Genomic DNA, 25,294 nt, shown 5'->3' with positions numbered 1-25,294 from the left:
GATATAGTTCCGGTTTTTCTTTTTCTAAAACCTTTTTCTAAAATCGAATTGGACTGAATGAGACATGTTCATATAATATAATTATATATAAAATAGTTTGTATTATATGATAAATTACTAATTAATATAATATTAAATTTTAAAATCTTATATCACTATAGTCTATAATATAATATATCATTATAAGCTATAATACAATTATAATATATATCATAATATACTACAATATATTATCACTATAGTATTATATACTAGTATATATATATATAATATAATATAATATATTAAAATAAAAAAACTGGATCGAATCAAATTAAAATCGATAAAATTAGAAATATTAATTTTAAAATCAATTCCTAAAAATATAAAATCGACACATACTAATTCGATCTCAAATTTTATCTAAAATTAGATCAAACCGTTATACCTTCCTTACAATTACTTTAATCGGTACTTTGAGGGGCTACTTAACATTTTTCAAAAGAAAATTAGAGAAAAAAATGTCAAATGACACCGTAATACACCCAACCACGTCCGGCCACGTCAGCACGCTTGATGCACGCTCGAATGACAAGAAAGCCCCTTCAAACAATGTAACGCTACGGCCCACGCGAAAGGTCAGACGCGAAAAAGTCATAGTTGTCCGCCGGTTCTGTACCCGCTTTCTCCTGCTCCAGAATAAAATCTCTCCCTTAAACCCACCCCACCCCACCCGGAAGAGAAAAGAAAGAAGAAGCTCACGGAAGGGAACAATGTGTGGGATATTTGCGTATTTGAATTACAACGTGAACAAGGAGAGGCGATATATTCTGCAGGTACTCTTCAACGGTCTCAGGCGTTTGGAGTACAGAGGCTACGATTCCGCCGGCGTTTCCATCGACTCGTCCTCCTCCGACAGTTCCTCATCATCATCGTCCCAAAATTATATCTTCTGTCCTCCTCCCCTCGTCTTTCGCCGCGAGGGAAACATCGAGTCTCTCGTCAAATCCGTCTACCAAGGTCTTTGATCTCTCTCTGAGAAAATTTCTCTCTCTTTTTATTGGTTTTTGGTTTTCATTTAATTTTTTGTTCTTTTTGTCTTCCGGTTTAACTCGGGGGGCAGGAAGCGAACCGGAAATGTTTGCTTGATTGTTTTATTTTTTTATTTTTGGATTAAACTCTTGGGCCAATTGTGTATCATGTGCGTTCACGGGCAATTTCATTGCTTTTTCACCGACCAAGGGGTCTATGTACTATCTCAATTGATGGAAATTTCTTGGCCATATATGATCGAGGATTGTGATGTATTTGTTTTTTTTTTTATTTAAGTAATAAGTGATTTTATTGAAAGTAAATAGGCATAGTCCAAGTACACAAGAAGAATACAAGAGAAAATACCTAAGTACAAGCTAAGAACTAGAATAAGCTAAGAGAAAACATGAAAGGTTATCTCCATTCAATACAAGAAACTTAGCCCAAGTACACAAAGTACTAAAGAAAAACTAAGTTCTCCCCTCGAGCATTTTCTATCTTCAAAGCATCGCCCATTCCTTTCCAACCATAAGCACCACATCAAACATGAAGGAATCATCTTCCATATCGCAACATATGGTCCATATTTGTTCTGACCAATTCACTTTCATTGTTCAAAACGTTCAATATTGGTTTGAACCAATGCAACTTTATCACTCTTCTTTTTATCTGGGTCTTTTTTAATTCCCGAAACAAGCATCTTGTGAATTTTGAAATTGAAATACTTATAAATTTAGCACAAATCCGTGAAAAAGGGGGTATAGGTTTGATAAATGACTAATAAGAAAGTCAACGATCCATCAATAACAAACAACCAATAGCATATATGTGATACCCCATATGAGTAGTGAGTGTAGGTTACTAGGTGGTATATGAGATCCCACAGGAGAAGTTCTTGCCCTTTATAATGATTCTAATGGTGCTCCAATTGTATCATTGACTAGGCTATGATCCATATGTGACTTGGGCCTCCTTAGGGCATTACAAATGCTATCATGGTCGATCTCAACCAGAAATGTGGGATTTGAGCCATGCTGCCTATGATGGAATGGTCCGATGAGGACTTGGGATTTTGGGGGGATTGTGCTATCCCATATAGTGCGTGTAGGTGGTGTATGGATCCCATATTGCTTGAGGAAGTTATTCCTCTTTATAATGATTCCAATATGGCTCCAAATGTACTATTGAATAGTCCTTTTGGAGTAAGTCTCAAACGTGACTTGGGCCTCCCTTGGGGCATTACAACATACAGCTATAACAAAAATGTTTATTAGTCAGGTTTGCTCCTAAAATGCTCTTCCCTAATATTAGATTTTCATTTTTTTTTGGAAAACATGTTGCTTGGCTTCATGTTTGTAGTTGATCCATGCCTATTGTCAGTGTGGCTATATTTTTGCATCCATTTCTCTACAAGTTTGGCTCATGGATTTTGTTATGTTTGCTGGAACATGATGGGGGAATAGGTAGAACTAATGGTAATTTTGTTATTTTCAGAGGTTTCTGAAACGGATTTAAATTTGGAGGAATCTTTTTCCATCCATGCTGGCATAGCACACACCCGGTGGGCAACTCATGGAGAGCCTGCCCCACGTAATAGTCATCCTCAGAGCTCTGGTGATGGAAACGAGTTCTTGGTCGTTCATAATGGAGTTATTACTAACTATGAGGTATGCTACAGATTTCTGCAGCTAGATGTTTCATTCCTCTATTATTTTTTTATTTCCTCTACAATGATGTATTCTCTAATGTGATAATCTTCTTAGATGTGGCAAACATTTCTTATTACTGTTCTTGGTCTTAGTTTGAGTTTTTATCTAAGAATAACTGCATGATATAAGTTACAGTAATATGTCATGTGGATAAGAAGTCATTTTACACATCCTTAATTAGGTTCACATTTTTATTTCATATTCTGATTCTTTGCTCAAGGGTCCAAATGAAATGCTTTTCTCAAGTCTGTGTTAGCCCGCCAATTTTGGATTTGTTTGTTGGCGATTAGCATTGGATACTCCCATAAGTGGGTACATAGCTTGTATTGCCCTTGTAACAAATTTTAACTGACTTGGGATAAGCTTGTGTGAGCACAATGTCTAATGTGTTGGGGGGTTGTGGGTGAGGCAGACAAGTGTGGTCCATGTAGGATATTGGTGCTCACTTATGCGCAGCAATGATTGAGAGTTGAGATGGCAGTAATGGTGGTTGTGTATGAGATAATGTCTATGCTTGTGCAATAGTAACTACAATGTTCATATAAATGACCTTCTGATATGGATTCAATATTTTAATTAGTGCTTCAAGTTGCAAATGTAAAGTTTAACAGTATCCTTATTATATATGTGCTTTTGTTGAGCTGTTTTTAATGGTTTACATCTTCAGGTCTTAAAGGAGACACTAGTCCGACATGGGTTCACCTTTGAATCTGAAACAGATACAGAAGTCATTCCAAAGCTTGCCAAATTCGTTTTTGACAAAGCAAATGAAGAAGGTAATCTTAATTTGTGACTGGAGTCAGTTTTCTCGATTAAAAATCGTAATTTTTTTTCTGGATTTTTAAGAAACCCAAGCATTACTTGTACCTTTTCTGATGTATTAAAATAGCGCTTTTTCCCGAGTACAAAGCTACTGGTGAAGTAGTAAAATAGCTTTGGAACGGATGAATTGAGATTTATGTGTGTTTTAGCACGATTGTCCTATTTAATATGTCATTAATGTCCAGAAATCACTTACAAAAAAATGTCCAGAAATCAACAAGCAATGGGTACTTGTAATTTATATAATATATATATCTATATATATATATTATATAATATGTAAGCACCTGCATAGCATAGAGCTAGTACTCTAAAAGGGCCCCTTCTAGAAATTTCTGGTCTTTCTCTCATCCTTAAGGCTGATGCAAGCTCTTCTTAAGTGTAAAATTATAGTGAAATAAGTTTTTACTTATACCAAACCAATTATAGTGAAATCGGAGGCGAAAGTTTGGCATCTCATTATTCAGACAAAGCACCTGCAAATTAATATTACTTTTTGAAGGGTTTAGGGTTTAGTTCCTTATTTTGTAACTAGGTGTATGCTATTTGTATACCTTCTATGTATTTGGGCTATGCCTATTCACTACTATCAATAAAATGTTATTTTACTTGTAAAAAAAAAAACTTTTTGAAGGGAAATTCAAATACGTAAAAAAAAAAGTGCCTTTGGCTGATGGAATACGTATAGTCAAGTACTCTATGCTTGGCATGACTAACCCTTAGTAGCCACTTAGACCTATTGAAGGCTCTAGTTTTGAACAAAAGCACCATACTTTTTCTCTTGGCTGATACTTATCAAAGAATTTTTATTTTTTTGGCCGTAGTGGATGAACGGAGTGTGGTGTTTTTCTCGTACTATAATTGCTCAAAACATAGTGCACTTGATTTTATTAGTGTCTTTTTTCAGCCATTTCATATAAAATTTAAAGCACAATTACAAATGACAATAGCTTAGAGCATTTTGTTATTTATGTTGCAGATGACCAGACTGTTACATTTAGTCAAGTGGTGCTTGAAGTTATGAGGCATCTTGAAGGAGCCTATGCGCTTATTTTCAAAAGCCGGCATTATCCAAATGAATTGATTGCTTGCAAACGCGGCAGCCCATTGCTCCTAGGTGTCAAGGTAAGTTATACATAACTTAACTGTAGGATGTACCTTGGAAACATTCATGCATAATTATACTTATTTTTTTTAATAGGTAAAAATAAATTTATTAAACCAAGTAATTAGGCATAACCCAAGTTCACAAGAAGTATACAAGAGAGAACACCTAATTACTAGCTAAGAACTAGAAAAAAAAGTAATAATGCATGGAAGAAAAGATATCTAATCTCTCCCAACGAGCGTTTTCTATCTTCAAAAATACAATTGTTCCTCTCAAGCCAAATACACTACATAAGGCATAGGGGAACCATCATCCTAAAGGTAGTGATTCGGTGATTACCCTGGATACCTTTCCAACAAGCCAAAAGATCCACCACCCTTCTAGGCATCACCCTGGCAATATCACTCCTATTAAAGATCTCATCCCATAGAACCTTAACCACATCACACTGGAAAAGTAGGTGATCCATAGATTCTCCATTTCTTTTACACATAAAGCACCAATCCATAATGACGAGACCATATTTTCTCAAATTATCCGTCGTTAGGATTTTTCAAAGAGAAGCCAGCCAAACAAAGAAAGCAACCTTGAGAGGCACCTTGCTCCTCCAAATGCACTTCCAAGGAAAAGCATTAGGTGTTTGGCATGGCATAGCCTTATACAAGGATATGACCGAAAAATTCTTGCTCCTGGGATGAATCCAAAGCAACCTATCCTCCCCACCCCTAGCCATGTTCGAGGCATACAACATGCTGAAAAAATCTGAGAACCATTGGAGCTCTAATAAATCTCGCATTCCACTATGAAGAGCCATTGGAGTTGTGCATATAATCCGCCACAGAAGCATCCTAATCGAATGCAGATAAAAAAAAGAGAAGGAAAAACATTCTTAAGGGCTCTATTCCCACACCAAATATCATGCCAAAATCTAATCCGAGGTCCCCCACCCACCACAAATCTAAATTTACTAACAAAATTACCATTCCTTTCCGAATAGAATTCCACAATCCCGTACCATGCACGATTCTCACAATGCTTAATCCACTTACACCACCACCTCTCCCCAAATCCATTCCTTCCTAGTAAGTACTACAGAATATCCCAATTAATGTGATCATAAGTCTTCTGCATATCCAATTTGCAAAGAATACTTTATTCTCGTACTCTAATTCTACTTTCCCATTCATACTACATTCCCATTCATACTTCTAGTGCTACATTCTTTTCTCTTTGTACAACTAAAACTCTGATGATGGTTGGTGGGGTTTAATGGTGAGATTTTTTCCGAGCATTATAGTTTTAAGGTGAGATTAGTGTGATTATGGGGGGCCCGAAACACTTAGAGATAGAATCTAAACTCTTTGTATTGAAGACGGATGGAAGTTCCATGATTATTACTGAGAGGAGTCAAAAGGTTGTGAAAGAGGTGAGGTTGGGGATGTTCACGGTGTAGTGGTTCGCTAAATCGCTGGAGGATTGTTTGAAGGGTGAAAAAAAGGTTTTTTACACTACTACACAAGAGGGAACCATAAGCTTTATTGCACAGAGATGCTCCAATGCCCGCGGTCAATACATGGCACTAGTGGAGTATGGAAACGGTGGCGGACGTAATTTTATCTTCATACCGGAAGTGATGGACGGTTTGGGATGGAGGAAGATGGCATGTGCATTGAGAGGGTGGTCATAACAGAGGGTGGTCATTTTTTGGGGCCGATGGCGGTGGTGAATCATTCGAAATCATGTTCGTATAAGGATGTCCTCAAACAGTAGACGGCCACAGTGCCGATACAAGTGCAGAAAAGGGGTGGAGGGCATGGCGGGTTGGTGGCATAGGGAGGACCTACAACAAGACATAATACTGGATATGGCCTTCAGAAGGGTTGTCATACTGCTGGCACAACAGGCACTCAAGGGCAAGGTCGTGGTGGTGGTAGGTCTGCTGTCGCTTTGACAGAGGTCAATGTGTACAGTACACTTTTGGATATGACAACATGGCTGAGGCATTTGCAGGAGAAATGGGCTTGGGCCTTGGAGTGGAACGTGGTATGGGCAAGGAAATGGATTTGGTAGATGGGCTGCCAGTTCGCACCTGAGAGATAAGGTGGGCTGCTCTAATGGGCTCCATAACGCGGGCTTGGACAAAGGTAAGGCTAAGGCTAGGCTGGGTTTTGAAACTTGCAACCTAGCCCATATGGAGGATTAGAGGAGGTGGTGAAGCTTCGGGGTCCTCCAGGCTAGCACAAAAAAGGTCGCCAGATGCTAGCGACCCTTTGAGTGGCTCACTGGTGTTGGTCTCGACCAACTCCCGGCAAATCAAACCACTTCTCGAGTCTTCCTCAAACCTGAGAGTGGTTTCCTCTTTGGATCCGTCAGTGACTGCTTTGGGGTCCTCCAGGCCAGCATAGAAAAGGTCGCCAGACGCAGGCGACCCCTTGGATGGCTTGCCGATGTGGGTCCTTGTTCTGTCGAGCAAGATTAGACTCGATATGGTTAAGGAGACTATTGAGGTAGCTAGAAATGAGCTTTCTCCGTGTTCTGTCACTGTAAATGGGTTGTCGCAAGTCTCTGGAGGTTCTTTGCAACCTACCATAAGCTGTGGTAGTCCCTCTGTTGGTGTGAGGACACCCATCCAAGATGAGTCCGACGAGTACTCTGTAGGGGTTCCTTCCTCTTTTGAGAGTATCTTGGAGGTTGCGAATGAGGGGGTCCGTGCAAGTGTATGATTTGCAGCTGGTTTGTAGGGAATTAGACAAAGGTGTTGCCTGCTCTGAATATAACATGGAAGGGACAGGGGATGACCCAAGCCCCATATGTTCTATGCTGCCAGGTTCACAATGGGTAGCTCAGTCGGATTGGGTCCTCCAGAAAGTGGATGAAATATGGGAATGCGTAGGGATTTTATGTGAGGGTTTCAAAGACCAATTTAAAGCCCTCCTCATTGCTATCGAGTCGGTCCAGCTTGCTTGGCTAGATCATATGCCAAAAAAGAAAGGGAGTTAAGGAGACTAGCTTGCTCTATTAATTATCATGTCCGGGAAGGTAGTGGAAGTAGGGGAAGGAGTAAGGTTAGGGCGAATATCTATGATTAATGAAACCAAAGATTTTATCTTGAAATTTAAGGGGGCTGAATGATCCGTGTAAGCGCTTTTGTGTTAAAAATTTATTAAGAAATTGGAAGGCTTATATCATTTGTCTTCAAGAGACCAAGCTGAAGGTCATAGATAGAAGTATTGTTGGAAGTTTGTGGGGATGTCTTCATATGGATTGGGTATATCTTGCCTCTAAAGGGGCATCATTGGGAGGTATTTTTGCTGTGGGATACAAGAGTCGTCAATCTAGTCGAGGATTATGTCAGGAAATATTTGGTGGCTTGCTCTTTTAAAAATGTGGATGATGGTTACAAGTGTTCTTTGGCTGGTGTATATGGTCTTAATGTGGACAACAATGGAAGGTTCCTTTGGGAGGAGATTGTTGGTTTGTGTAGTTGGTGGGATGAGCCGTGGTGTATTGGGGGGATTTTAATATAACTCATTTTCTGAAGAAAGACTTGAAATTGTGTAATGATGAAAATTTTGGGAAGATTGATGATCAGAGGAAGATTCTTTTTAAGGAACTTTCATGCTTTGATGAAAAGGAGACTTCCAGGATTCTCACAAATGAGGAGAAGGCAAGGAAAATTGTTGTTTTGGCTGATTTGGAAAAACTTAAGGGATGCTTGGGGAATGAGATGAGATGAGAGTTTTGAGAAATGTAGTAATATGATTTGAGATAAGATTTTTATTGGGTTTTGGGAAATGAGAGAGAAAAAGTTGAATAAAAATATTATTAAGTTAAAAAATTGTTGGAATATGATTTTTTAATATGATTTTTGTTTTAAAATTTGAAAAAGTAGTATTATTTTTTGTGTTTTGTTTGAAAGTTTGAGAAAGTTGTAATAATTAGATGAAGAAATTGAATATTTGATATAAGTGTTTATATTTGAGTGATGTTTGGGAAGAAAATTATGAGAATTTTTTAGATGAGATGAGATGAGATATGTTTCCCAAACAACCTCATGGAAGAGGTCTCCTGGCCAACAAAATCTAGAGCCCTTTGGATGAAGGAAGGAGATAAGTGTACCTATTTTTTTCATAGAGTAACCAACTCTCAGAAGATTTAATGCTATTGAGGTGCTGCATTCAGGAGGAAATGTTCTTTTCGACAGATCTGAAATTAAGAATCACAGTGCAGTTTTTTGATAATTTACTTACGGAGCAATTCCCTTGGAGGCCTAAGGTTGATGGGTTGTCATTTGACACGATTGATAAATCGTGTGCTGACTGGCTAGAGAGGATGTTTGAAGAGGAAGAGGTGCTTAAAGTGCTGAAAGGTATGGACAACGATAAAGTGCTAGGACCATATGGATTTTCAATGGCTTTTTTTCAGGTCTGTTGGGAATCAAGGAGGATGTTATGACGGTTTTTGTTGAATTTCACTCACATGAAATTCGAGAAAAGTCTTAATGCAATCTTCATAACCCTTATTCCGAAGAAGGCCATGTCTGTGGAGGTGGGAGACTTTCATCCTATAAGTCTTGTGAGTAGAGTGTATAAGATCATATCCAAGGTTCTTGCCGATCATATCAGCACGGTCATGGAAAAGATCATTTCAAAGCCTCAAATGCATTTGTTAAGGGGAGACAGATTCTAGATTCGGTCCTTATAGCTAATGAATGTTTGGACAGTAGAATTAGATCGTGCACTCCAGGTATCCTTTGCAAAGTTGATATGGAGAAGGCTTTTGATTATGTTAACTGAGACTTCTTGGTTTATATTCTTGGCAGATTTGGTTTTGGGGAGAGGTGGTGCAATTGGATGAAGTATTGTATCACTACCGCTAAATTCTCGATGTTGGTTAATGGCACTCCCTGGGGTTTCTTCAACAGCTCTAGCGGATTGAGACAAGGAGATCCTCTCATTTTCTCTTTGTCCTAGTTATGGATGTATTGAGCAGAATGTTGGAGGCAACAGTGGATGAGTCTTTTTTGTCTAGATTTTCAGTGGTTGGTACTTACTTCATTTGGGAGTGTCAATGTATCTCATCTTCTCTTCATTGAATATACTTTAATTTTTTGTGAGCCGGATCCTAATCAAATTCGTTCATTAAGAGCTCTTTTGCTTTGTTTTGAAGTTGTTTCCGGCATTAAGGTGAATTTGTCTAAATCTGAATTGGTACCGGTTGACTTAGTAAATCATATTGGGCTGTATGGTTTCTTCTTTGCCTATGAAGTACCTTGGTCTTCCATTGGGGACCCCTCATAAATCCAAAGTAATATGGGATAGTGTTATTGAAAAATTTGAGAATAGATTGGCTGGTGAGAAAAAGATATATCTATCTAAAGGGGGAAGAATCACTCTTATTAAGAGTATGTTATCTAATCTACCTACTTACTTTCTTTCATTATTCCCGATTCCGGCTGGTGTGGCGAATAGGATGGAAAGATTCTTCCGTACTCTTATTAAGAGTATGTTATCTAATCTACCTACTTACTTTCTTTCATTATTCCCGATTCCGGCTGGTGTGGCGAATAGGATGGAAAGAATCTTCCGTGCTTTCTTATGGAGTGGATTGAGTGATGAGAAAAAGTTTCATTTGATTAAATGGGACAAGATTTGTACTCCCCTATCTTGTGGAGGTTTGGGGATTAGAAAACTGAGTATTTGCAATAAGGCCTTACTTGGGAAATGGTTGTGGTGGTACCATCAAGAAAGCGAGGCTTTATGGAGGACCGTGGTTAACACCAGATTCAAAAGTATTTGAGGAGGTTGGATCTCTAATGAAGTGCATGGATCACATGGTGTGGGAGTATGGAAATTTATTAGGAGGGGCAGGGAGGATTTCATTTGTAATTTCATATTTGTGGTGGGGCGTGGAACTAGGGTCAAATTCTGGGTTGATGTTTGGTGCGGTAATGTTGCTTTAAAGGAGGTTTTTCCTTATATTTTCAGAATTACATTGCATAAGGAAGCTTCTATTGCTGATTATATGGACCCTTCGAATGGCTTGCTGCAGTGGAATGTATAATTTATCAGAGCAATTCAAGATTGGGAAGTAGGAGATATTTCTTATCTCTACAACACCTTGTATGCATTGGATTTGGAGTGTGGTCTAGAGGACAAATTTCTGTGGATGCACCTCGGGAATAAGAATTTCTCAGTTAGATCTTTTATATAATGCTATGTCTATCCACTTTTCTACTGTTTTTCCTTGGAAGTGCACTTGGAAGAGCAAAGTGCCCCTAAAGTTGCTTTTTTTGGTTGGCTGGCCTCTCACGGGAAAATTCTGACCATAGACAAGTTGAGGAATCGTGGTTTCTTCATAATGGATTGATGCTTTGTATGCAAAAGGAATGGCTAATCGAATGGAAGATATTTTGAAAATAGAGAATACTCATTGGAAGAGACTTAGGGCCCATTTGGGTGCTGAGGTGATCTTAGCCTACCTCAAATATTTTTGTACGGTAGGCTCACCTCAGCATCCAAATGCCCTAAAATGGTTTCATAAGAACTGATCTCAACTTGCTCTAATGGTTCATCACTTTTTAAAGATTTGACAAATGCCAGAGGGGAGAGAGAAAAGCCTTTGCACGGCGTGGGGAGAGAAAATCACTTTTTGGGAGACAAATGCCAAAGGGGAGAGAAAAGCAATTTTTGGGGAATTCGAATTAAATAAATTTGGGAAAAAATGTGGGAAATTAATTTTTTAATGCATTGGGGGATTTTCTAAATAATATTTGTATTTTATTACTAAAACATATAAATTAATTAATTATTTCATCACTACAACAACAAACCAATCATTGGTGAAACCTACTACTTTTTTAACTTCCCATAAAAAGTTAAAACATATCTCAACTTACTTCATACATCCAAACATATCTCAATGGGACCCACACTCTTACACAAAACACACTCAAACATCTTAACTCACTGTTATTCACAAATCATCTCAGATCATCTTAACATCCAAATGGAGCCTTATTTTCCAATCTTTGTTACTTTGGGCTAAGGCTATTGTATTATAGGGGTTAATTTTATTGACTTTTTTTTGTTCATAGGTTGTAATTAGGTATTTCTCTTGTATACCACCTGTTTACTTGGGCTATGCCTTATTATGAGAATCAATAAACTTTCTTACTTATATTAAAAAAAAAGTCTATTTTCTAAGCATTCATTAGCAATGAGCATCGAATCGAGAATTTTTCTTTTATTGACTAAGGCATTTTGCGACTTTGAAATGATCCTCCTTAACCAAATTGATACGATTGGCAAGAACCTTTGATATGATCTTGTACACCCTTTGATATAATCCGGGCTAACTCTAATCTTCTAAAAACATCATCCCATAACGACCTGGCAACCTCACAATGCAGTAGAAGATGATCCACAGTCTCGCCATTCTTTTTGCACATATAGCACCAGTCTACAACAATCACACGGTGTTTTCGTAAGTTATTTCTCCAAATACTTTTACATGGAAAGTGATTGTGCTGCGGATTTGTGAGGGTCTTATAAAAGGAACAGACAAAAAATGTACCTTTCCTAGTGGGTATCCACCACAACTTATTAGTTCCCTGAGTACTCAATCTCATGTCATATAAGAGTCTGAAAAAATCAGCAGAGCCACCGGACATCTCCATGAGGTCCGCCACTGATGCTTCCTGCTCACGCGCTTCCTGTTCACATGCTTTCTGTTAACATACATAAGTATGGTTATTGTGACATGGTATCCATTTAGGACATTCTACAAGCATAACATAAGAGTAATTTACATTACATGGCATCATTTCAGACAAACAATGAATTCAAAATACCGTACATAATTGCATCCACAAGCACATTGTCACAATTCAATGAACTTTCATAAAAAGGGGCTAACAATGAACATGGCAGTACATGGCATAGGTAAGTAACACTTTTTCATGCAAAACAGAATAATTACAGCACATATAAACGTTATGATCATGCCACTTACCTTATCTCCTTAGCTTTGAGAAACAATTGAGCACGCCAATCAAGCACCTATTAAGTTACACACATATTATTAAGTTACACACATATTCCATGTCACTTCTCTGCTAAAGCCCTTACTAATTGACTACCTTACAGAGTTCTTGCTGTCTTCCTAGTGGAAGTGAGCAAAACTAACCTTGGGCATGCATGTCTACTCTTAAATTTCACTACATGCTGTGTATGAATGTGTAGACAAGCTCCCATGATTTTTGGTAAGTAGAATGCAGGTAAATATCAAAACAGGCTGTTTGGCTCACTTGTCTTTTTGATGTATTACAAAGGATTCTTGAGCTTTGGGTAAAACAAATGCTAATATGCTCAGATTTGACTTCTGGAGCCATTTGGGGTTGTTAACAGCAACCACTTTTAAAACTTTAGGGTATGCACACGGTTTAACAACATTACAAGCGACTTATGAGCAAGAAATGAGGTGTGGTCTCATTGTTGTTCCAGAAGGCTCGAAGGGCAAGGGTTGGAGGAGGTTCATAGAATCGGTGAGAGAGGCTGTCAATTTCTCCTCTGTTTTGGGTGTGAAAAACAGAGTGCCTTATTGGACATGAAGGAAAAAGTTGAGTTTATGTTGCATTGGGTGGCGATGGGCCTGGGTTCTATGGGCTCTGGGGGATTTAAGCTGGGCTTTAGGGATAAGCAGAAGTTGGTAGCTGCATGTGGGGTGGGCTCCGGGATGGGCCCAATGAAGGCTGAGGTCACGAAAGGCAAAAATAAGGTGGATGGGTTGGGCCTGACTAAAAGCCCAAAACAGGTGTGGAGTGTAAAATCTCATGTCGTTTCTGTCTCATGCGTACCGGTTTCGGTCTCTTCCTCTAACACGTTGGCATCGATTCTTGGCTCGACGTTGACGGTGTCAACTGGATTGAATACCTCATTGTGAGGATTTATTTTCATTATAAAGGCACTGCCATGCACATTACAAGGCTAGAATCAAGCCATTTACAGCAATAGAATTTGTCTAAATAAGGAAGCTATGACTAATCACAAGTTATGTACAACTATAGATACATGCCATATATGACTAAGTACAAGAAAGGGAAGTCGAATGCTATCTGTCCAGCACATATCCCGCTTACATCCCCCCTCAAATTGATGTTGGTCGGTCAAGAAACATCAATTTGCCCACAAGAAACTGATGACGTTGTCGTGTCATGGCCTTTGTAAACACATCAGCTATCTGGAGGTCAGTGGAAATATGAGGAAGATAAATAATACGAGTGTCCAAGACTTCCCGAATGGAATGACAATCTACCGCAATGTGTTTTGTACGTTCTTGAAAAACTGGATTGGCAGCAATTTGAATGGCACTAGTATTGTCAGCATGGAGAGGAGTAGGGTCCAATTGAGCACAACCAATCTCAGCTAGGAGCCCACGAAGCCAGAGAATCTCAGAACAAGTAGCCTACATCGCACGGTATTCGGATTCTGTGGAAGATTTAGAGACATGATCCCGTTCTTACTTTTCCAAGATATCAAAGAGTCACCAAGAAACATACACCAACCCGTGACATATCGTCGCGTATCAGGACATTCGGCCCAATCAGCATCACTGTAAGCGACAAGGCGAAGAGAAGTCCCAACGGGGAAGAACAAACCACAGCTAGGGGACCCTTGAAGATATCAAATAATGCGACGAACAACAGCTAAATGTAGATGACGTGGAGCCTGCATGAACTGACTAACTTGCTAAACAACGAAGGAAATATCAGGTCGAGTAATAGTCAAATAGTTCAGGCTACCCACTAACTGTCGAAACACAGTAGGATCGGAAAGGAGATCACCCCTCCTCACGACGATATTTCGTGTTTACTTCCAGAGGAGTATTCACAGAAGAAGTGTCCTGAAAACCAACCAAAGTAATTAAATCCTGAGTGTATTTATGTTGATTCAGAAAGATGCAGGATGAATCAGTATGAACTTCCAACTCCAAGAAGTACGCAAGAGGACCAAGATCCTTCATATGAAACGTGGCTTGAAGATGCTGCTGCAGTCGGGTAATCAAGGCGGAATTTGTCCTAGTAATAACAATATCATCAATATAAACCAAAAGAAGAACAATGCAATGGATGTCTTGCAGAGAAACAGAGAGGAGTCATATTGACTCTGCTTAAAGGAAAACTAAAGCAAGGTTGATCTAAATTTATCAAACCATGATCAGGGAGCTTGTTTCAACCCATATAACAAGTGTTTCAACTTACAGACATCAGAGGAAGAAGAGGACGGCAAACCAGGTGGGATGGTCATGTAGATCTCTTCTTTGAGGTCATCTTGTAGAAAGGCATTTTTGACATCCATTTGATGAAGGGGCCAACCTAGGGATGCAGCAACAGAAAGGACAATCCGCATCGTAGTCATCTTGGCAACCGGAGCAAAAGTCTCCTCTTAGTCCACCCCATACTCTTGTTGATTGCCAAGTGCAACCAACCGTGCCTTATATCGATCCAGAGTCCCGTCAGAACGTAGCTTGATCGAGTAAACTCATTTGCAACCGATGGCTTTGAAAGTAGCCTTGCCTTTCCCGTGAGCAGCATAAGCCATTACATTTGGTATCATTTTGTCTTGCTGGTAAGTAGCCTGTGTAGCAAGACGTTGCTCCTCACGAAGTAACTCCCCAAAGCATACATCCAAAGAAGGCAATGGATCACGATTCATCAAATTGGAGCGAGTGGCCTCAAATTCAAGTCGTAAATTCATTAAGAACTTATCTCTCTTGCTTTGGTCATGAACTTCCTGCACAACAGAGAGAGATTCTTCCGGTACTTTGGCATAGATCATGTCAGTAAACTCTCCCCATAGATTATGAAGCCTAGAAAAATAATCTTGAATGGAGAGATCACCCTAAGTGTAACTGGCGATCTCGTACTCCAATTGAAAATGCCGGGCAGAATTGTCCTGATTATACACTTTTTTTAAGTACTCTCACATAGATTTAACAGTCTTATATGGCCTTAGATTGAGAACAATAAAAGGATCAACAGATCCTACGATCCATGTTAGCACCCTAGCATCTTTGATCTTCCACTGAGCCAACTTAGGAAGCTCAGTAGGAGCAGGATCACTACCATCTATATGACCCCATAACTCTTTCCCAATAACAAATAAATGAAATTGAAATTCCCAGGCAGAATAGTTCTTACTCGTGAATTTCACAGCGAATGAGTCTGAAGACATGATGCCCATAAAAGAAAAAAAAAAAGCCTATCCAAGAAGGATACTTGCCCCCCAACCACCACAAAAGGTGCCGATTGCAACCCAGCCTCCACAGACTTTGCCGACATGAGCCCAACACCAAACCGAGTCACCAGATATTGGAACAGAAGATGCTGACAGCACCAAAGCAAGCCAAAACTTGGAAGCCAACAACCAAAAAACTCCTAGAAAATGCCGACAACAAAGAAACGAGATCACTAAGATGACCAGAATGATCTCCAAGCAATGTCGCAGCCCAGCACAACCAAAAAATTCACAAAAAGTGTTGACAGTGGCAAAACTGTCGCCCACCAACGAAAAACAAATTCTCAAGAGAAAGAACCGAAAGGATTTCTAAGTTATGGCTCTGATACCATGTCAATTGGATTGAATACCTCATTGTGAGGATTTTTTTTTCATTATAAAGGCACCATCGTGCACATTACAAGGCTAGAATCAAGTCATTTACAGAATTAGAATCTGTCTAAATAAGGAAGCTATGACTAATTACAAGATATGTACAGCTATAGATACATGCCATATATGACTAAGTACAAGAAAGGGAAGTCGTATGCTATCTGTCCAGCACATATCCTGTTGACAGACGGAACTGGCACAGACGACATTGCCGGTCACTGGTGACTCTCCTGGTGGTGTGTCAGAATCGAAAATGCTGCCAGTAGTGGAAGAGGGGGGAATTTGTGCCTTGGAATGACGGCAGGGAGGCAAAGAATGGAGGGGATTTAAGCCCCCCTTACTGTCTCTAGTCCCCTTGGCTAAGGGTATGATTCTTTTGGAGTCTGTACCTTTGTTTGTTAAGCCTATTTTTGGTTTCTCGGCATTCTGAGCTGGACAGTAGGGTTTCAAATTTGGATTTGTCTATTTCTGAAGAAGTGCAGCAGAATGTCTCATCTGGAGGGGAAGCAGATGTGTCTAATTTACAGATGGTTTTTTGTGAGAGGGACTTCTTTGATGAGGATGTGGGTGGTCCGATCCCTCTGAGCACTCTTCTGCCTCAATCTCCATCCAGTATTGCTTCTGATTGGGTTCTAAAGAAGGTTGAGGAATTACAGGCTTGTGTGGGGTTATCTTGTGATGGGTTTGAAGAGCAATTTAAGGCTCTTCTTGTTGCTATCGAATCTGGACGCTCCTAGGCCTTTAAGTGAGCTTCTAAGAAGGAAAGGGAATTAAGAAGATTAAAATGTTCCATTAATTATGATATTAAAGAGGGAAGTGTTGGGAGGGACAAATTGAAAGGGAGGGGGCACCTTACTTTTCCCATGAAGCCTAAAATTCTCTCTTGGAATGTGAGGGGGATCAACGACTCCAACTTCGTATTAGGTCTCTACTTCGAAGTTGGATGGTTGATATCGCTTGTCTAGGGTTTCTTGGGCACAGGTGGCTGCCTTGATTTTAGGAGGGAAATCTGGAAATTTAAATTGGAGTTAATGCTGGAGGGGCGGCAGCTCTGGATTGGGAGAAGAGGGATTTTGAGCATCATTCTAGGAAGGTTCCTCCTTGATTTTGTTTGGAAGCTCTCCTAAAATAGATAGGGTTTTTCTCCCAGACTAACACTGCTGTGACAGCTTGAAAACCCTGGTCAACCTCTGCCATAAAAGGAAGATTTTCCTAATTTGATTCTAAGATCTTGGCAGCCTCATAATGGGAAACTTTCTGGTTGTGACGGCTCGCTATTCAAGTCAACTTCTACCAAAGAAGAAAATATCATTCCTAATTTATTCAGGGTCCTTCATCTTTTTTAAGGTACAAAACCTGATTTGAAGATAGATGATAGATCGGTATCTCCATCTGATTTGGATCATTAGCACCCATGTTGAATTAATTATATAAAATTTTCACTTCTTGCTCTATTGGAGCTAATCAAATGTAACGATGCTAGGCGACATTTGGCATATACTAAAAAATGACTAGCCAATGTTATGATTAGAGCCCATTAAAATCACTATAAGCTGCAAAAATGATTTTTATCCCATTAGTCTAGTGGGGGGCTTGTGTAAGATCATATTTAATGTCCTAGCAAACAAGATGAAAGTGGTGTTGGAGGAGATAATATTTAGGGAACCTGCATTCATCAAGGGGAAATGATATGGATATTCTATTGTATTGTAAATGGTCCTCTTGACACCAACCAAGGGAACTTGAAACAAGGTGTGCTCTAGGGGAAGTCCTGCGGGAAAATAGCTCGACACCATGATGATAAAAAGAAAAATCATAACGCCTCCCATTCTTATTACTTTTCACTACGAAAAAGAAAAAAAATGAAAAGGTCGTCTTACTCAAAACCCCAATTATGAATCCAATGCCCCGAAATCCCAAGGGTTCCTCCACAAATAAGATGGTCAGACCCTGAAACAGCCTCAAAGCATGGAAAAAATCATTACAAATGGCAATTGGAAATAGTTTCGGGTGATGTGGGAAATCTTGGGGCATTGAGTGTTACTCTTAGTTGTAGGGTGGTGTCATTCTCCCCACCAAAAAAAAAAAATTACGGGGGTGTCGTTCAAGGCATAGCCAATATGGGATGATATCATATAGAGAAAATGGACTGGTGTTGTATGTGCCTGAAATGTGGTGAGATCACTGATTTTGTTGTTTCACTGTGAAGTGGCTAGCATATTGTGGGTTTCGATCTTCCATCTTCTTGCGATTGAATGGGTGATGCCTCAACAACTGGTGAAGTTGACGGCGGCTTTGGGACGTGAGGAGGGAAATAATGAGTGTAGAAGTATGGAGGATAACTCCTTTTTGCTTAACATGGAGCATTTGGAAGAAACTCAACACTCTAAACTCTAAAGATATGTGATAGATCTTTGCCTGAGTTAAAAACCTTTATGCCCAAACTTTGTATGAATGGAAAACTGCCTCCAACAGTATCCACTTTTGTGCATGTGTATAATGTGATATTTCTTCTGTCTGATTTAATTTATTTTTCTCTGATTGTCCCTCTCTTCTATTATCTCAGGAATTAATGGAAGGCAGGAGCAATGGATCAGCATTTCATGATGAGAAATTCCTGTCAAAGAATGATTTCCCCAAAGAACTTTTCTTATCCAGTGATGCCAATGCTCTAGTTGAACACACAAAGAAAGTTTTGGTAATTGAGGATGGTGAAGTTGTTCATCTCAAGGTATTTGACTTCAAATTCTTTTTTATTTTTTTGTTTTGGTTGGTATATGAACGGTACAAGTTTTTCCACCTGTCTTTTGGAGTTGGCCATTGTTGAAATGAATATAGGAGGGGAATTTTGTTAGCCCTGGAAGCTTTGACTAGGATAGAAGCATGATGTACTGCTTGTGGGAAGTTGTTCTATTACAGAACATTCCCCTATGCTTTTCAAGGAATCTGGTACACACCCCAGACAGAGGCTCCTTACCACACAACAGGTTCATGGTAGCTTTCCCATACTTTTCTATGAATTTTATACTTAGTGGAAGCTTTTTCTCTCCGGCAGTTGAATTGCACTTCTGAAAACACTTCAGATATGTTCTGGTTAGAGCTTAGAAGGAAAAAGACCCTACAGTTCTGGGGTATACCATTGCTGTATGTTGTTGCTTAAAGATGTTATGGATGCTTATTCTGTTACTTATTTCATTGATGTTGATATTATAACATAAGATGGCATAAATTCTATAACACCTAGTTGTACATATGACGGTGGTTGCTTCAGGATGGAGGAGTATCAATACTCAAGTTTGATGATGACAAGGGAAAACATGGCCGTTCCCTTTCTAGGCCTGCTTCAGTTCAACGTGCATTATCTGTTCTTGAGATGGAGGTTGAACAAATAAATAAAGGAAATTATGAGCATTATATGCAGAAAGAAATTCATGAACAACCGGAATCTTTGAAAACCACGATGAGGGGGAGACTTATACGTGGAGGCTCCTGCAAAGCCAAGACCGTTCTTTTGGGTGGGCTGAAGGATCACCTTAAAACAATTAGGCGAAGTAGGCGGATTGTTTTTATTGGTTGTGGAACAAGCTACAATGCTGCTTTAGCTGCAAGACCCATCTTGGAAGAACTTTCTGGTAAGTATTCTGTGTACTTCAACCCCTAGGGGTTGGCTCAAGTGGTAAAGACCTTGGGCTTGGGGGTATGCTCCCCCCACGGCCATCGGATTGGGGGATTTTCCCCTTGAATTACCCGAGGTGCACTTGCGGAAAACTCCTTGCCGAGGGCCTGTGCACCCCCGGGATTAGTCAGAAAGTTGTTCCTGGACACCCGGTGGCAATAAAAAAAAGTAATCTGTACTTTCTGTATTATTTTCCAGATAACCATTTTTTCTGATTTTTGTCCCCTTGTTTATTTCATATGAACCATACAGGCGTCCCTGTTACGATGGAAATTGCTAGTGATCTCTTGGATAGACAAGGACCAATTTACAGAGAAGATACAGCTGTTTTTGTTAGTCAATCTGGTGAAACTGCAGATACTTTGCTTGCATTGGAATATGCTTTAGAAAATGGTGCATTATGTGTTGGCATAACCAATACTGTTGGTAGTGCAATAGCCAGGCATACACATTGTGGCATTCATATAAATGCTGGTTGTGAGATTGGCGTGGCCAGTACCAAGGTAAATAACTAAATATTACAATTATGATATCCTCGTTTTGTTTGTTTAGTGGTGTTGGTTTTTTATTCCATTACTATATTTAATAGGCATACACAAGTCAAATAGTAGTGATGGCCATGTTAGCACTAGCAATAGGAGGTGATACAATTTCCAATCAAGCAAGAAGAGAGGCTATAATAGATGGCCTATTTGACTTGCCAAGTAAGTTTTTAGTCTCTGGCATGTAGTCTGTTTTCAAAGAAATTTAGGAAATGTTTAAAAGGTGATTATTTTTCTCTCTCTTCTGTTTTTGCAGACAATGTCAGAGAGGTGTTGAAGCTTGACCAAGAAATGAAGGATCTTGCAAAACTATTGGTTGCTGAGCAGTCACTCCTTGTGTTTGGGAGAGGCTACAATTATGCAACAGCTCTGGAGGGTGCTTTGAAAGTGAAGGAAGTGGCACTTATGCATAGTGAAGGAATACTTGCTGGTGAAATGAAACACGGTCCTTTGGCTTTAGTTGATGAAAATCTCCCTATTGTTGTGATTGCCACCCGTGATGCTTGCTTCAGGTCACTTCTATCTTATTTAGGAGTATCTTTGTCATCTACTGATAAAAAAAAGCTTTGTCAGCTAAAATTCTTAGTTTACTGACATCTTTCTTTTGCTAACAGCAAGCAGCAGTCTGTCATTCAGCAACTTCATGCCCGTAAAGGTCGCCTAATAGTGATGTGTTCAAAAGGAGATGCTAATGCTGTAGGCCCCGGGGGATCTTGTCGAGTAATAGAGGTTCCCCAGGTTGAGGATTGTCTTCAACCTGTAGTTAATATAATTCCGTTACAGGTATATTTCCTGCAATTTATCATTACATGCGCTATTTATCTTGACCAACTGTAATTGGTGCAACCTGAATTAAGAGTGTTTAATTTCAACTGATGTCATAAAGACTTGGTCCTGGTCATTCTATGTTGGGGTGCTACCATTAACAGTTACATTCACGTGCATATACAAAGACGTAGTTCAAAAACCATGTGTAGAGTGGCTGTATATGATCTGGGTGCTGGGGCTATGGCATACTCTGTTTGTATTCCAGAAGAGTCGGTGCCCTGCATATGTTTGTAAATGTATTAGGTCGAAGTACCTATAAAAAGAAATGTATTAGGTTGCAATAACCTTCTAGCTTAAAAATGACTCGGTACACATTACTTGGATTACTAGCTCCAATGCATTTGCATTTTTTGAAATAGACGTTTCTCAATCTAAGGAAGCTTATATTTGGATTTGAAATACCAAGTTATGTCCAATAGATACAGCAGCAGAAAGAAGATGCGGAATCCAGTAACTACTTTCCACTCACAATTTCTGGATATTTCAACGTTCGACTTTCCCAGCTTTTATTTTTTGTCATTGTGTACATATATGTGTGTAATTAATTCCGATCTCTGCCTTTTGGATGCAGTTGTTGGCTTATCATCTCACGGTTTTGAGGGGGTTCAACGTTGATCAGCCTCGGAATCTCGCTAAGAGTGTGACAACCCAGTAAACTTCTACTGACAAACCTATTGCCTCTTTGGTTGTTACCCTTCATGAGAATAATCAGGATCTCAGCTGATTATAGATATATACATATATTCTTTGGCTCTATGACCTCCTCAGATGTGGTTTCTGGTATTTATGCTGGGGTCGTACCAGAGCATTGTAAATGATCACAAATTAGGAAATTGCTGACTCCCCCGACTCGTTTCTTTTGTGAAGCTTTGTTGAATGTGCCTTGTGCGCATGTTTAAAAAGTATTGCTTCGATTATGTTTTCTACTTAAATGCATCTTATTCTCCTTTCACCTAGCATCTCTGGTTGATATCCTAACAGACAGCCATCAAGACTAAGATCCATGGTAGGGATAGGGCTGTAATCGATCCAAGTCGAGTCAATCTTTTTATTCAATGATTTATGGACGAGCATTAATCGAGTTGAGTTAACAAGTCAAATTGAAATTTTTTTTTTCATGATCGAGTCTTTTTTTTTTTTTTTTTTTTCACGAGTCGAGCTTTATTTGAGTTTATTGGACGAACCTTATGGATTGGTTCATTTACAGGCTTACAGCCCTACTAAGAGAACTAAGATCACGTTTGGTTACCAAAAATTATTGGAAATATTTAGGAATTAGGAGAATTTGTTTGAAATTAAGTTTTAGGAAATGAGAGGGAAATATTTGAATAAATTTAAACAAGTATTATATTGGAGTTTGTGAAAGTGGATAGATAAAGTTGAATTATTGTTATATAATTTTTTTAAGATTATGTTCTGTTCTAGAATTTGTAAAAGTTATATTGATTTTTAAGGTAATAATTAGATAAAAAGTTGAAATAGAAAAATTCTTTATTTTTAATAATGTTTAGGAATGAAATTATGAGAAAAAATTAAAAATGTGAAAATTTTTTTAAAATGTTTTGGTTGCCAAACAATTTGTCTTGGGGTTATGCTCTCCCCAGTCTAAGATTCAAATTGATATGTATAAATAAGACCACGTCTGATTAGTAAAAAGTTGATATGCTCTCATCGGTCTAAGATAAGTCGTTATTTACAAATGAGACTACGTCGGTGAAAAATTGATTTATTTAATTATTATACAAGATTGTGATTTAATAAGATAAATGTCATGTTATGTTTTTACGGTCTTCGAAATTACTTGTCATTAAAATAATATAAACAAAAATAACATGTATCAACTTTATTTGGAGTTAATTTGAATCGATCTCAATCGAATCAATAATAATCCCACCTTTTCAGCTATTTTCACCTACTATAAATCCAAAGGCGCAAAGTTCTCATCCAAATTTTAAGGTTTCTAAGTGAGAGAAAACACGTGGAATGTTTTATACATCATTTATTATTATTTGTATAAATATTTTAAATAATATTAAATGAGTAATAAATGTTTAAAGATATATTTCATGTCTATTCTCGTTTTAAGTTTGAATAAGAATTTAAAGAGATATTTGTCCATATTTAAATATAGATATGAATTTAAAGAAATGTTTGAATTATATTGATTTTTGCAAGTTGAGCCCAATGCATTTTTTATTCTATTTAGGTCTTGTTTGGATAGTGAAATGAGATGAAATGATTTTAGATGAAAATTAAAAGATAAATAAAATATTGTAGAAGTAGATATGATTGAATGCTCCTAAAGACCCTCTCAATCTATGTTGAGGTAGAAGGCATGCTCCAAGAAAACTCCAAGATTGCCTTTCTAGAGTTTGTTCGTTCTCACTGCCTAGGATTTCTGCATGGCGGCAGTAGCCTCCTCTCCGGTGTCTGTTCCACCAGAGGGGAATCCTGTTACGTCCTTATCATATTCCTAGGCGGTGTCGAAGACTACTTCGTCTTCCAATTACAAACTGCCTATGCGTTTCCCTGTGGATGTTGATGGCCAACCAGGTTTCGTGTTCTTAGAGGCCAAGATGACAAGGGCTACAGAGGATTTCCGTTTTGCTCTGGTTTTGAAATTCCTACGTTCACGTCCTTCCACTGATACCATTCGGCTTGTAGTGCTTAAGAAGTGGGGCTTGCTGGAGATTCCTGTCATCAGCTTCATGGATGCTCATCATGTTTTTGTTCAGTTGAAGTCTGAACGGGATTTTATCCATGCATGGGCGAGGGAAGGGCGAGTTATTGAAGGATGTGTATTTTGGTTGTTCCGCTGGACGAAAGAATTTGAGTTGAAAAGTGAACCGACTACGGCGCCTCAATGGATTTTCTTGCCAGGTCTTCCCCTCCACCTGTACAGGATTGATTGTTTGCAGATCTTGGCATCAAGATTTGGCAGGTTCTTGGGTACTGATAATGCGACTATGAACAAGACTCGTGCTTCTGGGGTAAGATTATGTGTAGAGGTGGATCTTCTTGAGGGACCAATAAAAGGATTCCCTATAGTTGTTTCGGCGCAGAAGAAAATTTGGCAAGAGTACGTTACGAGAAGTAGGGGTCGTATTGTAAGCATTGTTGTCGCCAGGGCCATACATAGGTAGTTTGTCGTGTTGGGGTTAAGAAGCAACCAGATGATCGTGCGGCTCCGAAGAAAGTAAAGAAGATGTTAGGGAGGAATGGCGAGTTGTACAAGCGGGGCCTAGTAAGGAGCAGGAGGATTAGAGTGTTGAAGTGCCCTCTAGCGTTCCAGAGCAATTGGTAATATAGAAGAGCCCCCTGAGGGCCCTAGCGCAAATCCTGAAGTGTAGGTACGGGGGGAACCTTTGGCTAGTGGATCGGTGGAGTGCACTGGGAGTGTGAAGTTTGTTTCAGAACTCAAAGGAAAGGGGGCTGTTGGTGGTGACTCGGTTCAAGGTGATGAGGTATAGTTTGAGAAGGTGTAGTTTGATGAGGTGCGGTGTGATGATGGAGAGGTTTTGGCGCAAGTGGTTACAAACGATATGCATAAGGAGTCTCTCGGGGACTATGCATGCGCTGAGTTGCAAATGATTATGAGTAAATCTTTAGAGAGGTCCTGGGAGGTTGCGGGTGTTATCGCCATGCAGGAGGGAGTCCCGTTGGTTCGGCAGGTTGCAGATGGGCATCAAGATCTGGTTTCTGAAATGTTAGCGCTAGAGAATACTACCACAGCGTCTGGGGTAAATGATGCTTATAGTCCGGACCAAGAAGAGAGTGAACCTTGTCATTCTTTGGCAATAGAGAAAGGTTATGGCTCGGAGTCAGATTTAAATGCTCTGGTGTCTGCGATGAAGAAGTCAATAAGCCTGGAATTGTGTCACTCTCGACGGGTTAGTTCTTGCCTTGCAAAACTTAATATATGATTGAGA

At 39.2% G+C, this 25,294-nt stretch overlaps 1 protein-coding gene across 1 annotated transcript; it reads left to right on the top strand.

Annotated features, from left to right (window-relative positions):
* The first annotated feature begins 617 nt into the window (after positions 1-617).
* Positions 618-22,317, top strand: LOC109001291 (glutamine--fructose-6-phosphate aminotransferase [isomerizing] 2). Its single transcript, XM_018978515.2, has 11 exons — positions 618-999; positions 2,506-2,678; positions 3,388-3,496; positions 4,522-4,667; positions 18,886-19,050; positions 19,591-19,951; positions 20,248-20,498; positions 20,585-20,699; positions 20,794-21,049; positions 21,152-21,320; positions 21,937-22,317. The coding sequence occupies exons 1-11, from the start codon at positions 753-755 to the stop codon at positions 22,018-22,020; spliced, it is 2,076 nt and encodes a 691-aa protein (XP_018834060.1). The 5' UTR covers positions 618-752; the 3' UTR covers positions 22,021-22,317.
* Positions 22,318-25,294: the final 2,977 nt, after the last annotated feature.

This window comes from Juglans regia, chromosome 15, assembly GCF_001411555.2.
Source record: "Juglans regia cultivar Chandler chromosome 15, Walnut 2.0, whole genome shotgun sequence".
In the NCBI taxonomy this organism is placed as follows: domain Eukaryota; kingdom Viridiplantae; phylum Streptophyta; class Magnoliopsida; order Fagales; family Juglandaceae; genus Juglans; species Juglans regia.
Note: the sequence above shows the minus strand (reverse complement) of the source record. Positions and strands in the feature narration are given on the sequence as shown.